Source organism: Moschus berezovskii, chromosome 15, assembly GCF_049115385.1.
Source record: "Moschus berezovskii isolate FMDL1 chromosome 15, NW_MosBer_1.0, whole genome shotgun sequence".
NCBI classification, from domain to species: Eukaryota; Metazoa; Chordata; class Mammalia; order Artiodactyla; family Moschidae; genus Moschus; species Moschus berezovskii.
Window position 1 is genome coordinate 75,077,079 of NC_142474.1, and position 15,312 is coordinate 75,092,390.

The window sequence follows — 15,312 nt, forward strand, 5'->3', positions numbered from 1 at the left end:
GGTCAAGTATTTGAGTTTCCTGAAGGAAACAGGCTGTCTGTCCATTTTTTCTGGGATGTCATCTGACAGTACAATTTCACCTAATGACAATAAAAATAGGTATGGCAGTTGGCACTCACAGAACACTCTCCTGACTTCTTTTCTCAAGAAATGATACGGTGGGTCCCAGGAGTGTCTTTATACCACTATGGGACTGCAGGGAAAATATCTTTGTGAACCAGGGAATTGAGGCCTGATGCAAAAGCAGTTTTACCCCTGTGAAAGCTGGATAATTGCCTCCTCAAACCTGCCAGAAAAACACTCTTATTTCATTTTTCTCTTCATTACAACAACTACTATGATCAAGTATTTGAGTGGTCTGAAAGAAGCAGGCTGCTTGCCACTTCTTGTGGGAAGTCATTTGACAGTGGAGTTTCACCAAATCAAGGCAACAACAGGTATGGCAGTCAACACTCACAGAACACTCTCCCCTAATCTTTTTTCTCATGGAATGGTACAGAGTGTCCAAGATGTGTCTTTACACAGTTCTGAAACTGCAGGCTTGCTTGAGTGCTGAAATGTCGCTCAGTCGTGTCCAACTCTTTGTGACCCCATGGACTATACAGACCATGGAATTCTCCAGGCCAGAATACTGGAGTAGGTAACCTTTCCCTTGTCCAGGGGATCTTCCCAATCCAGGGATCGAATCCAGGTCTCCTGAATTGCAGGTGGATTCTTTACCAGCTGAGCCACAAGGGAAGCCCTTCTCATTCGTATGGATGGCCCAGTGTGTCCTGTACACACATACAGTGTGTCCTGTGTCCTGTCTTGATGCAACTCTGAAACTGCAGGGAAACATTTTTTTTGTGAAACTGGGAATTGGGCCTGATGGTCAAAGCAGTATTTTCACTGGTGGTGAACAGCTTTATTCTGGGGGATCTGGCTTCTGGCTGCTGCTGTGGAAGCTGACTTCAGAATTTTGAGCCACCAGAACAAAATAATTGCCCCCAGAACATTGAGAAATCTGTGGGAAATACCATGCCAAGTAAGGGTCAAGTAAAAAATATAGTTCTGATTTGACCATCCTGCTAAAGTGATACAAATCTGCACAGACACAGAAATAGTGAGACGCTGCAGCATCTGACATCCGACCCCACGACTGAGGAAGTCAGAAGCCGTACAAGCTGCAGATAATGTGGAATGGCTCTGAGAGGATGTGCCCGCATGAGGCAGAAAGCACGCCCAAGGTGGCCTGTCTGCCAAGGGTGATGGAAGGAGGCTTGGCAAACCTGGTTGGAACAATTAAGTGAGGGAGCAAAAATTCGCTGGATTTTAATCTTGAAGCAAGAGCCTCATGAATTCTCACTACTAGTGAAGGAGACCTAGGCTGAAGAGGATAAAGAATGCATATTTACGGCCTTTAGGATCACCTAGTAGGGCTCACGCCAGAGGCCTGGAGCAGAATTAGGGAACTGGAAGTTTCGGCAGAGATACTCCCTCTCACTGAAGTTTTCTCAGGGAAGCGTAAACAAGACCCAAGTCCCAATCAGAGACCCCGAAAGACAGTTCTCACAGGGTTGGCACTAATGTGCTTCCAGTGCAGTTTTCCAACAAGTGGAAACCAGAAAGAAGTCCACGCAGGGCTCACCCTCCGCTTCTGCGGTTGGACCTGGAAGGCTGGGTGTACACACTGTCCCCATCTGCCATGGAGAGGGGCTTCTAATGGGGCCTCTGCCTCGAGGAGGTTTGTCAGATGAATCATATTTCCCTATTTGAAGAACGGGCACTGTAGCAGAGGGCCTGAGATTCTCTAGGCAGGCAGGGGGATTTGTTACTCAATCTCATGTTTCTAGAAATTCCATTAGTGAATTTTCCCATTTTCTGCCTCCAGTGATGCATGTTGGCAGAAGCTGCTGAATTTGACAGTGTCTCCTGACAGAGACCCCTGACAGGGATTTTGATCTTCCTGGTATGAGCCAGGGAAGTTGCGGGTAGCAGACGGAAAGTGTAATCAGCACAGTTTCTTTTGACACATGTCCTTGCATAGCCTCTCTCCCACTTCCCCTCACAATCAAGCAAAATTCTGGCAATGTCATTTTGGTATTTACAACTTTTCTGGACTATATGGCCTAATTGTACAGTGAAAGAAACTTAGGAGCTGAGATGGGGTATCTCTATCAGAAAGGATCTGTAGAGAAAGGGTCTTTCTCCAGAAAGGGTAAGAAAGGAGAGGTGGTAGGTGACAGGAAAATGGAGGTTAGGTGAGATGGATTAATGCTCAGTCTTTGGGAATACCAGAGAGAATTATTTGGGGATAGACTAGAGATTAAAAGGAGGGAATAGTGTTGGCTTGCAGAAGGGGATTGATTGCTTTGGGACTACATGAGGCAGAGAAATAAATATATGGAAATCCGAGTTTACTTTTGATTGCTAGATTATTGTTCTTTGAATGCAATAATCCACAGGGCTTTATGAGACCAGGATTTATTTAGATCATGAAATCTTACAGCAAAATGAAAAATGCAAGAGAGTCCTCCATTCAAGAACTCAGTCATTACCAATTTCTTCCTCCCAGGATTTGCATTTGCATCCGGGTCACAGTATTCTGTTTTCAGGAACTGGATAGACCAAGGCTGTGCCTGCTTCTAGTTCATCCTCATTTCTACTGTTAGTCCTTTCAGAGATCCAGCCCAAGTGAGGGGGTTAACAGGCCATCCTGTCCTTAGCCAGTCACTGACTCCTCAGAGAGACAGTGCTCTCAGAAATATCACTCAGCTTAACACACCCACCATCTCCACTTCTAGAAACAGCAAATGCCCTCAGTAGAAAACTGCCCCTAACACCAGATCACAGTCCTGACCTTTCTGTCTCCCCTAGATCCTGACCTGGGAATCCTTCATTAACTTATAAACTCTGATGCTCTTAAGCAAGATGTATGTGCGTGTTTGTAAAATGTATCTTACTGTCTGAACATTTACATACACATCCGTCTAGTCAAGGCTATGGTTTTTCCTGTGGTCATGTATGTATGTGAGAGTTGGACTGTGAAGAAAGCTGATGGCCGAAGAATTGATGCTTTTGAACTGTGGTGTTGGAGAAGACTCTTGAGAGTCCCTTGGACTGCAAGGAGATCCAACCAGTCCATCCTAAAGGAGATCAATTCTGGGTGTTCATTGGAAGGACTGATGCTAAAGCTGAAACTGCAATACTTTGGCCACCTCATGCGACGAGCTGACTCACTGGAAAAGACTCTGATGCTGGGAAGGATTGGGGGCAGTGGGAGAAGGGGACGACAGAGAATGAGATGGCTGGATGGCATCAGTGACTCTGTGGACATGAGTTTGAGTGACCTCCGGGAGTTGGTGATGGACAGGGAGGCCTGGCGTGCTGTGATTCATGGGGTCGCAGAGAGTCGGACACGACTGAGTGACTGGACTGAAGAATGGAATGGCTACCCCTCCATTCTTACCTGGAGAATTCCAAGGACAGAGGGGCCTGGCGGGCTATGAAGGGGTCGCAAATGGTTGGACAGAACTGAGTGACTAACATTTTCATATGCATACATATGCATGTGTGTATACATAGTGGCTTTTCTAGTTGCCCTCATTACAAGAGGATTGGTTAGAATTGTCTAGAATGTCATTAATGGATATGAATGTCCCTTAATATACCCACCGTAAAGATGAGGCACAGAATAGTTACATAACTTGCTCAAGTTCGAATCATGGCAAATGGTGGACCTGGGATTCACCCCAGGAAGACCTGCTCCAGTATCTGCTGCCTGCAGGGGTAAAATACATTGCCTTTTGGTGACATAAGAACACATCTTGGAAAAACCTGAGGAATATATTTCTGGTATTCATTCCAGTATTTCCATCAAAGATAGTTGTTGCTGTTCAGCTGCCCAGTTCTGTCTGACTCTCTGCGATCCCATGGGTTGCAGCACACCAGGCCTCCCTCTCTCTCACCATCTCCCTGGAGTTTGCCCAAGTTCATGTTCATTGCATCGGTGATGCCATCCACCCATTTCATCCTCTGACACCTTCTTCTCCTGCCCTTGATCTTTCCCAGCATCAGGGACTTTTCCAGTGAGTCGTTTGTTTGCATCAGATGACAAAAATACTGGAGCTTCAGCTTCAGCATCAGTCCTTCCAGTGAGTATTCAGGATTGAACTCCCTTAAGATTGACTGGTTTGATTTCCTTGCTGTTCAAGGGACTTTCAGGAGTCTTCTCCAGCACCACAGTTCGAAGGTATCATTTCTTTGGTATTCTGCCTTCTTTCCAGTCCAGCTATCACAACCGTACATGACCACTGGGAATACCATAGCCTTGACTATACAGACCTCTGTCGGCAGAGTAATGTGTCTGCTTTTCAACATACTGTCTAGGTTTGCCATCGCTTTCCTGCCAAGAAGCAATTGTCTTCTGATTTCATGGCTGCAGTCACTGTCCCCAGTGATTTTAGAGCTCAAGAAGAGGAAATTTGTCACTACTTCCACCTTTTCCCCTTCTATTTTCCATGTAGTAATAGGGCCGGATGCCATGACTTAGTTTTCTTTAATATTTAGTCTTAAGCCAGCTCTTTCACTCTCCTCCTTCACCCTCATCAAGAGGTTCTTTAGTTCCTCTTCACTTTCTGCCATTAGGGTGGTGTCATCTGTATATCTGAGGCTGTTGATGTTTCTCCTGCCTATCTTGATTCTGGCTTGTAGCTCATCCTGCCCAGCAGTTCTCGTGATGTGATCAATGTATAGGTTAAACAAACAGGTTGACAGCAGACAGCCCTGCTATATTCCTTTCTCAGCCTTGAACCAGTCATTCCATACCGGGTTCTAACTTGTTTCTTGACCTCATACAGGTTTCTCAGAAAACAGGTAAGACATAAGAACAAACCTTGGAAAATCCTAAGGAATATATTTCTGGTATTCACTCCAATATTTCTACTAAAGATTACTATAATAGTAAAGTAATTGAGGAATATGTCATAGTCAGAAGATAACATGGGCCAGCCAAAACCTAGAAGTACTCTGCATGTCTGTTAACAGAACATGTTGCATATTCGTAAAATGAAGTACTACACACCAATAAAAAGGACTGAGCTGTTGATACCTGCAGCATGGATGAAACTAAAATACATTATTCTAAGGGGAAAGTGCCCTTTTCTTTTATGTTTTAAAAGTTTAAAGTTTTTATCTGATATTATCTCAGGGACTAGGGCAAATCTAATCCTTGTGTCTGGTGAAAAGTCTCCTTATGTAATCTGTAATTTTGAATTGTGAATTAATCTCTAAGTGGGCTTTATCAATGGAATTTTTATGCCAGGTCAACAGTGTTTTCAAGAGTACTTAGTTTTGTCCTCCTTTTGCTAGTATACCCTCCTGCCCCAAATTTATGAAAATGTTCTTATTTGGGGCCTTTTGAGACTATGAAGCTTATGTAAATCCAAACTTAAATTTGTAAGTCAGGCCTGTGGTTATGATTTCCCAAAGAAGACTACTGTTTTCTACACGCAGATGAGGCCAAGACAGATAAGCTTTCCCCATGTGCTAGTGAGTAGATTTTTTTTTCTTTCACTGAGGATGTAATTGGGAATTTTACAGTTTTGGTTCCAACTTCCCACCTTGGTATAGTCAAGACCTTGTATCCCATAGCTATATGGTTAGAAAACCACACACCCTCTGGTTACCTAGGGCCACAGCTTCCAACACTAACATCACCCCAACACCACCACCTCTACTAGGGCAGTCCTAGTAATAGGTCGTTTATTTACTTCATGTTTTTGACCCTTGTGAATTTTTCCTTCTTTAGTGGTTAACTTTGCCTTTAAAAAGATGTCAGCTACATTTTAGCCAAGATTTCTAGTTTTTGTGGTGGGAGAGTTTTCAAGTTTTCTGTTCCCTCAATGTTGTTTATCAAATAAGTTTTAGATAAAAAACTAATCTCTTCCTTGGAGATTTTTTTTCCCCCTTTTTGTTCCTTGGAGATTTGTGTCATTTACCTGCAAAAGACAACAATTTAAATTTAAACCTTTTTTGAACAATGTATGCTAAAACTTCTCTTGTTGTGGGTTTGCCCCTGAATCACTGTGTTGTTTGCACAGTGCAGTTTCTCTTATGAGAAAGCTCATAGACGGTCATGGTCATGGGCTTAACTGTTTCTTGAGGTCACTACTTTAACCTGTCGATAGGATTGTATTGTACTCACAGGATGGAGGTGGGTAGGAAGGTTGCTTTCTGCTATATCGTGAAAACAGGTAGCAGTTTTAAAACAAATGTCAATATTATTCACATGTCTTTAGAAGCGCAGAAGAAAAAAATCACCCTATTTTATGCCATTTAATAGGACAATTTGACTGTCAGGAAGTGACACTTTTCCAGAGTCAGTGGAATAAAGGCTCTGAAGGAGGGTCAAAAAACCTGATGCCACAGTATAACTATAGCTTTGCCCACAGCTGCTTCCCATCTAAGGAGTAAAGGATGTGAAAAGTCTTAGAATACTCTGTAGAGTATTTTTATTAGTCAAAACAGTTAAAAGTCAATGGTTAATCCTTAACCTTCTGGTTTCTAATGCTACTTATTAAATTAAGACTCATGCTCAGAATTTATTGCACGGAGAACTAGAGATTGAAGGACAATTCCATAGAGTGACAGCTCTGTAATTTTGTACACTTGGCAGGTTGTCCCTCTGAGTCTGGGCCTTATCCTCTGAACTCTATCAAAGTAACTAATTATAATTTTAGGAATTATATGCCCCAACAGGGACAACAGAACACAAATAATTCTGATGGTATAAAAATTTCCAAAGTATAATTTTTAAGGTTAACATGATTAATCAGACGTCTATTAACTAGAAACCCATTTAGGGAGATTTATAAATTACTGATTAGATATCAAAGATACAGAAATGGGAGAAAAATCTCAAGCAAGGGTTAACAAGAAACTGTTCCGCTCGTTCCCTAAAAAAAGGAAAATGAAGTCCAGAATCCACTCTGAATGCTCATCAAAGAATCTCCCATTGTGATAAATGCTAATCCTGTTTTTCAATATTTGCAGCTTAAAGGTTGCTTGTGTTCATCAGAGGGGTTCCATGTCCATATTTGTCTTCAGTTCAGTTCAGTTCAGTCGCTCAGTCGTGTCCGACTCTTTGCGACCCCATGAATCACAGCACGCCAGGCCTCCCTGTCCATCACCAACTCCCGGAGTTCAAACTCATGTCCATCGAGTCGGTGATGCCATCCAGCCATCTCATTCTCTGTCATCCCTGTCTCCTCCCACCCCCAATCCCTCCTAGCATCAGACTCTTTTCCAGTGAGAAACTCCTAATCTTTCCCTCCTGGTCACACATATCATTCAAACTCTCCGCCCGGACCAGGTTCCTTTCTTTGTAAACACACATAGCATGTCTTAATTCTTTTATTTGTCATTTTTATTGCACTCATTAATTTCCATCTCTCCAAACGTGAACTCTATGAGAACATACCTCTAACATTCTGAAAACTCCGGTATCTTGAAGACCAGTGATAGGAATGTTCAGAAGGAAGCCAGCCCTAGGCCCGCACGTGTTCTTCCCTCTCCGGTGACATGACATTCATATTACTAACATTTCTCAGGAGCTTACCTTTTGTGAGGCACTTGAGTTACAGAGACAGGTAAGATAAGTCACTGTGGCAGAGATGCTGGCTCACAATCCTCACTTTTCTTAAGCACATGGCAAGACGACACAGCCCAGCCCCACTGCAGGTCAGCCGTGACCTCTCCCAGGACATCTGCACAGGAGGGACTCAGCCCGGCTCTGACACCCCCTGGAAGCACTCCTGTGCTCCCACCTCCGCAGTGACTGAGGCAGAGTGAACACAGCCACCTCAGAAGTCACACACTACACAGCCGGAGTCTCCTTGACTGCGGTCATGCACAGGAAAACCTGCTTGACAGCCTCTGTTGTCTGGGATGGCTGAAAAATTCTCAGGGGCTTTGTTCTGAAAGCCCCTGAGATTTGGGAGTCTGTTAACACAGCCTAGACCACCTAATCCTGTTCCAAGTCTCAAGAGGGTCACATGTCCTAAGAAGATATGACCTATTATTGTGGAATAGGCTTCAAAGAACATCCAAGATTGGAGCAAAGAAGGGGATGGCATGTGTTGTTGGTTTCAAAAGCTGCACGATTTGCTTCCACCAAGGATGCATGACCGAAAGTAGGTCGAGATACCACATAGTGGATGTTCTTCCATTAGCACGCTGCCTGAGTTTCTCTAAGGACTTGGTGGTATGGAAGTTTAATAATTTTGTACTTACTACACGTCCCTGTGTGCTCAGTCATGTCCAGCTCTTTGTGACCCCATGGACTGCAGCCTGCCAGGCTCCTCTGTCCATGGAATTCTCCAGGCAAGAATATTGAGTGGTTTGCCATGCTCTCCTCCAGGGCATCTTCCCAACCCAGGGATCGAATCCAGGTCTCCCTCATTGCAAGTGGATTCTTTACCAGCTTAGCCACCAGGGAAGCCCAAGAATACTGGAATGGGTAGCCTATCCTGTCTTCAGGGGATCTTCGCGACCCAGGAATTGAACCGGGGTCTCCTGCATTGCAGGCGGATTCTTTACCAGCTGAGCTACCAGGGAAGTTCACACATGTTCCTAATATCTTTCAAAAAAAAAAAAAGAGAAAACTCTAATATCCATTATTTCACCCCAGTCTCTGAGGGAGTTGGTCCTTTGGGATTTTCCACTGCTATACTGACAGGAAGGGTCAGGTGAAGTCTTCTGAATGCCCCAGGAGACCAGGTCAGCTCAATGTCCTGAAGGGTTAGCAGCATCCCTTGCCATCTGCTCCAGCACTGGCCACTTCCAGACCTCAGGAAACAGGGGACCTGAGGGCAGTGGGTTTCCATAGGCAACATAACAACTATGATGAGGAGGGAGCGTTGAGTGTGAACCTCTCAGAGCAGCTAAAGCAAGCGTTCGGGATTCATCAAGTCAAGGAGAACGAGGAAGAGAGGGACAATGAACAGGCAGGATGGACAGGATGGAGGATGGACACATGAAAATTATTTTTTAACAAAGTAATATTTTTCACTGCCTAGGCATATGACTTATGTGAATTTCTTGTATGAAAAAGAACTTCTGTAAAGTTATCACCATCATTAGGTTTTGATGCAAGTGGAAATTTACAATAAAATGAAAACAAATAGCATCAAGGATCACATACAATTCTGTGATAAGGTGATCTGTGATTCAGGCAGTGTGCTGCTTGAGGCTCATATCTTGATTTCCTACTCCAGTTGCTGCTGATGCCATTTGAGGAAAATACACAGATGAAGAGAAAAATAAGTATCACTAGGCTAAAAAATTAAGACAATTATAAGAATATAAATAACAAATTTATAATGTATTGCAATACAAATAAATAGTAATTTTAGTATAAAGCTATATTTGCATGAAGAAGCTACATTTGCACTGCTTAGTAACAAATAAGATTAAAACACACCAGAAACAAGTTAAAGTTGTATGAGTCACATATATACAGTGTCACAGTTCACATGAAGTTTCACTGAGAATAAGCCATCTGAAGGCCATGTGTCCTGATCTGAAACTATCAAAGGCCTTTCAAGCAAACCTCCTGGCTCAGGAAAGATACTCAAAAAGCTGCCCCATCCAGATCGATCTGACTTGACTCCATGTTTGGTTTTCAGAATAAGCTATAATCTTCCTAAGGGGATCATAATGTAGACTGATGTAAGCAGATACTGAACAAGAAGGAACTTTTCTATTGGCACAGAAGATTTTACATCACCATTTCCCCAAATGTTATTGTTTGAAAGGCTGGATGAACCACACATTTATAATACTGGCAGAAATAACACTTTAACACTGAGATAAACAACATAATGAAACTACTGATACACATTAACAAAAGCACCAGTCTCCCCTTCCTTTTGTTACTTCATGCCAATTTAAGGTTTTAGGCTAAAAGCTCAGCTAGTCTTATCATTTCTACTCTTCTTCGGACTCTTTAATGTTTCTCATTCTGTAAATCAGGCTCCACTCTTAAAGGTCTTGGTAATAAAAGGTCACATGCCAAGTACTTGCTTTAAAAGACACTTCTATCTCTACCCAAATCACACATACCCAAATCGTGTAGAAATACCACAGCTATCAACAAGGATCTGGGCCATAAAAGAGTCAAAATTTGGCTTTCTCCACTGTCAGTGTCAGCCTGTCCAAAGCTTGCTTCCTTTTTATCACAGTAGTAATTTTGGATTTCTTCTTGTAAGTCAGAGAGGCTTGTGGCTAACTGGGATCTTGTGCCAAGATAATGCAGCAGGTGTGTACTCATGGGTGTCAAGCCATGTGAGTTGAATGAACCAACTTCTTATCCATTCACACTTACAGTTTAACGGAAAAGAAAGAAAGTAGACTACCTACATGTTGCTTCAGAATGAGAACTCTAAGCAAGCTGGGGTCATTCACCAAGAGATAAATAATAAAAGGAAGAAATCAAGGAAACAGTAACTGAGGTTTCAAACTTTCCCTCTAACCAGTGAACAGGCACTCTGCTCTCACTTCTCACACAGAAGGCACTGTTCCCATTCCCAAATGAACCGTTTATTTAATTTACCTAACTTTGATATTCTATAACTAAATAACTGATATTGCAATACAGGGAGGTATCATAATTTATTTTTAAAATAAAAATCATATTTCTATGCACTTCTGGATTAAATATATTACACACAGGAAAAATCTATCAACTCCTATTGAAATGTTAATCTAATTTTAAATTACTTTGGGTTGATATTTTCCTTTAGTTTTATATTCAAGAAGTACTTAAAATGAACCTAAAAGTTGTAAGTGGAAAGAAATCAAATTTGATTGTGTACATCTTTCACCAGAATATTAAAAAAAAAAAAAACTATAAAAATATTCCCCATAGCAAATACTTCAACTTTTAATGAATCCACATCTAACTATTTTCTCCTCTTCCTCTATTTTTTTTTAAAATATTGCTGAGAAAGAAAACACATGGAAATTGGCTTTACATTTATAAAAACCCAAAGTAGATTTTATTTCTTCATTTCGTCCCCTTTAGTAAAATACTCCACTTACAGAAAAAGAATTATTTCAATATGGGGGAGGGGACTTGGGGGGAAGTATCATACAGAAAAGCCTAACTATGAAGCCTTTCTTATTCTATACTGTTGAACGTGAATTCACTTATCTCTGAAAATTTTGTTTCAGCTGATTAGAAAAGAAACAGAATCCAGTGCCAGGAGGGCAGGTTCAGCTTGTCTCTGCTCCAGAAAGGCTTCCTGGTATCAGGAAGATGGAGCTGCCTCCCTGGAGGTACCATTGGAACAGGTGCTTTGGGTGAGGTGTCAGAGCCCCAGACGGTGGTCGGGCGAGAAGTGAGCATAAGTCAAGGTTTTCCCAGCCTGTCAGTTCTGTGATGGCCTCAAACTTGAGGTTGTATTGCTGTCTAAAGAGAAAAATTATCAGCAACTCTTAATGTCATCACACTGGGGGATGAGACTGTCAGGTGACTAACTGGGAACGATGAAAACAACCAACTCTAAAAACTGGATTCTGTCAGAATAAAAACTCCCTTTGTGTGATGCCTGCAATAGGCTCATTCAGCCATGCCAGGGCAGGCTTTCAGAACCCTCCCCCTCCTCCAGTGAGCCCATGTTCAACGGTAGGGGTTATCTAAACAGCAGATGGGAGTGTACTGCATATTTCTTTTTAAAGATGATGGAGTAACATGGAAACTTAATTACCATATGTAAAATAGATGAGTGAAGTTGCTCAGTCATGTCTAACTCTTTGTGACCCCATGGACTGTAGCCTACCAGGCTCCTCTGTCCATGGGATTCTCCAGGCAAGAGTACTGGAGTGGGCTGTTCCTTCTCCAATAAAACAGATAGCCAACAGGAATTTGCTGTGTGGCTCAGGAAACTCAAACGGGCTCTGAATCAACCTAGAGGGGTGGGATGGGGAGGGAGACGGGAGGGAGGGTCAAAAGGGAGGGGATTTATGTATACCTATGGCTGATTCATGCTGAGGTTTGACAGAAAACAACAAAATTCTGTGAAGCAATTATCCTTCAATAAAAAAATGAAAAAAAATGACAGAAGCTTTTTGAATTCCATAAACCTGGACTCAAGTCCACCTGGACTCAAGGGGTGTATGATAAACTTTAGACATCTTTCATAAGCTTGGAATCTAATATTATAAATTTATTCTAAGACATAGATAGATGGATGGATTTTTTTAAAGGACATTGGGCTCCCTGGGTACTTTTAGCAGACTAAGTATTGAGATTTACAGGAATAAAGTTCTATACAAGATTAAGGATGAAGGAAATGAAATCAAACCTTTCATTTCCAGATACACACTTTCATTAGTTCTTTCATCAAAAGCATATCACTGAAGGAAAACCAGAAATGTTTTTTCAGTTATTATTAAACTGATTCAAGAGCCAGGGAACCCCTTGAAAGGGAAACAAAACAACACAGTGTTCAAGTTTTCGTCATAAGATTACCTTGTACTGGCAAGACGTAGGGGATTTCTGGCTTCAAAAAGAATATCGCTAAAGGAGCTTTTTGAAAAATAAAAGAAGATGATGTTTTGCCTAAAAACAACCAAAATCTCTTCTGTAAAACTGCTACTTCCTTTTGAATCTCCAAAGGTTACATTTTGTTTGAGATGCTTGGCAGTCATGGCTTCATGGGCTGTGCTGCTTGATTATCTAAACCCTTAAGGCAAAATAAATACAGCTAATATCGAGCGACTGAACTGAACTGAGTATCGAGCTGACTGCTGCCTGAGTCCTCTCACTGAGGAAGTATTGTTCAGAGGGTGTGGAGCCCACAGGCCCATGGCGGGAAAACTGGAAATGTTAAAGGTAAGAAATAAAACACAAGAAGGGAGGTTCAGAGTTAGGAACATTTCCAAGCTTTTTTCTACAATAATCTCCAAGGCCCTCTCAACTTCTGTCTCTAAAGAGTACCCCTGTATATAGTACCTGATGTTTCTTACAGTTTGACAAAAATAAATAAACAAGAGGAAGCAAGATGTCTGCTACACTCAGGGTGCTCAGCTCGCCTGCCCTCACGTTAAGGGCCTGCAGCCTTGTCTGTGCCCATAACAGTGCCCCTGACACTGGGGACCGTGCTCTCTGGTCAGAGCTCTGTGGCCCCAAGTAAACAAACATGTGCTCACCCCCGGCCCCAAACAGACCCTGACACCATGTTTGCTTTTCTGTGTCCTGATTGTCATGCCTGAAAGATTCTCCCTAACATACACGAGGCTTAATGCCATGAGACTAAATGGCTAAAGATTATCGTTTAAGAGAAGCTTGCTAAATCAAAAAAAATAAGAATTTGGTTTAAACTGCAGACAAAAGGGGAAGTTAACATATTCTTTTGGTCTATGTTCTTGGAAACACTGTCCTCAGGCCGACGGTCCCTTGTCAGCATGCTGACTTCTGCGCTGTCTCAACGAGTCTCCCACCGCCTCTGTGCCAGCCGGATGGGGCTGCGCCAGGCTATCATCTCCCACCTCAGTGGACCCCTCGTCCTCCCGGGCCTCCCGTGGGGGCTCCGGGTCCTGGGCATCGCTCTTCTCATCCGCACCAACAGCAGGGCCGTCCTCCTCGTCCTCCTCTGCTTCCTCCTCGTAACCAAGGTCCTCTTTCTCATCCTCGTCATCTACAAGGCTGTCCTTGTTTTCTTCTTCATTTGAATCATCCTTTTCCTCCTCTACATCCTGCAACTGTTCAGTTAAATGAACCTCCTCTGGCCTGAGATTCTGCTCTGTGGAAGAAAGAGAAGGGGAACATTCTCCGATTAAACAATGGGCATTCACAATGCTTTCACTATATGTAGGATCTAAAAAAACAAGAATATTATAAAACAGAAACAGACTCATACAAACTAATGGTTTGTACCGACTCAACAAACTAGTGGTTAGCAACAGGAGGGGCAAGACAGGGGAAGGGGAAAAGAGGCACAAGCTACTAGGTATAAAATCTACAAGAAACAAGGATGTAATACACAGCATAGGGATATAACCAGTATAATAACTTAAAATGGAGTAAACTATAAAAATATTTAATCAACTCTACTGTACACCTGAAACAAATACAACGCTGGACATCAACTATCCTTCAGTGTTAAAAAGGTCATTCAGCATTCGATTGCATTTAGCTGTGAAATGGAAACAGTGGGGCACAGGATGGCTTTCTCCACCTTGAAACCATGTTACCGCAAAGGACAGATCTCTGGATGGCAGCCGAGCCCCACCAGGGTGTCTCCACCTCTCTCTGGAGACTCGCTGACTAAGCTGACTTGGGCACAGCCCAGGGGCATGGAGGGCAAAGGTTCCTCTGTGCTCTGTTTTATGTACCTTGTAGAATGCTCAGCAAAACACTCACTGGTCATGGTGACTGGTTCAAACTCTGACTTAAGCAGTGCCAGTTGGAGTCCTGTCCAGGAATTTTTGGCCAGAGTGAGGAGGAAAACTTTCTCTCCTTCTATAGGGATTGTTAAACTGATAAAATGTAATTTGGGGCTGTTGAAAGCCACTCAGTCAGCTTCACAGAGACAGAAACCTATCATCTTTGGGCTGAGCATGAAACCAGAACATCCTTGGATTTTTCAGCTTTGTAAACTAATAGATTTTTCTTTTTTCCCCTAAGGTACCTTAAACTGGGATTCTGTTACTTTTAAGAATTCTAAGGAATTCATAGTTTATATATGGAAGTCTGAAAGCCTTAAAAACTTTAAAAATTAAGAAAGAAATATAAGCTTATTTAGTTAAACTCACGTAAAATTCAACAATTACCAAGTCTCATGAGTCTTCAACACTTCCCTGGCGGTCCAATGGTTAGGACTCTGCACGTCCCCTTCAGGAAGTGCAGGTACAATCCTGGTCAGGAAACTAAAATCCCATAGGACACAAGTATGGCCAAGAAAACAAAGTCTTCCTGCAAACAACAGGAATAAAAGCATGGAAATCCAGGGATGTTTGGTCCCAGAGACAGTGTGAAGTAGTGAAAGGATTTGGGAAGACTGCTTTTATAGCTCAGAGCCATTACTGGTACACAGGAGAAACTCGGTGAGTGCCACTTCCCCTTCTGCCTTGCTCATCCCAGTCTGAATGAAGGAAAACATGTCAACTGATTAATGAAGGGCATACAATTCAAGGGGAAAAGTAATGGCCAAAATGAAATGTTCTTTAATGTAAGAGAGGAAATGAAAGAATGCTTGCTCAAATCCATCCAGAGAACACATTCAAGGAATTTGGCAGTGGTTACGGTTTGGTCACCAGCAAACCACGGGG

The 15,312-nt window shown here is 42.5% G+C and overlaps 1 protein-coding gene across 2 annotated transcripts in view; it reads right to left on the minus strand.

The window, feature by feature from the left end:
• Nucleotides 1–9,331: 9,331 nt before the first annotated feature.
• Nucleotides 9,332–15,312, minus strand: part of TMX4 (thioredoxin related transmembrane protein 4) — a 67,485-nt gene continuing 61,504 nt past the window's right edge. For both annotated transcript variants that reach the window (XM_088844292.1, XM_055426837.2), the window contains one exon: nucleotides 9,332–13,784. In XM_088844292.1, the coding sequence (XP_088700418.1) occupies nucleotides 13,423–13,784 (362 nt within the window). In that variant the 3' untranslated portion in view covers nucleotides 9,332–13,422. The remainder of the gene's footprint in view (nucleotides 13,785–15,312) is intronic.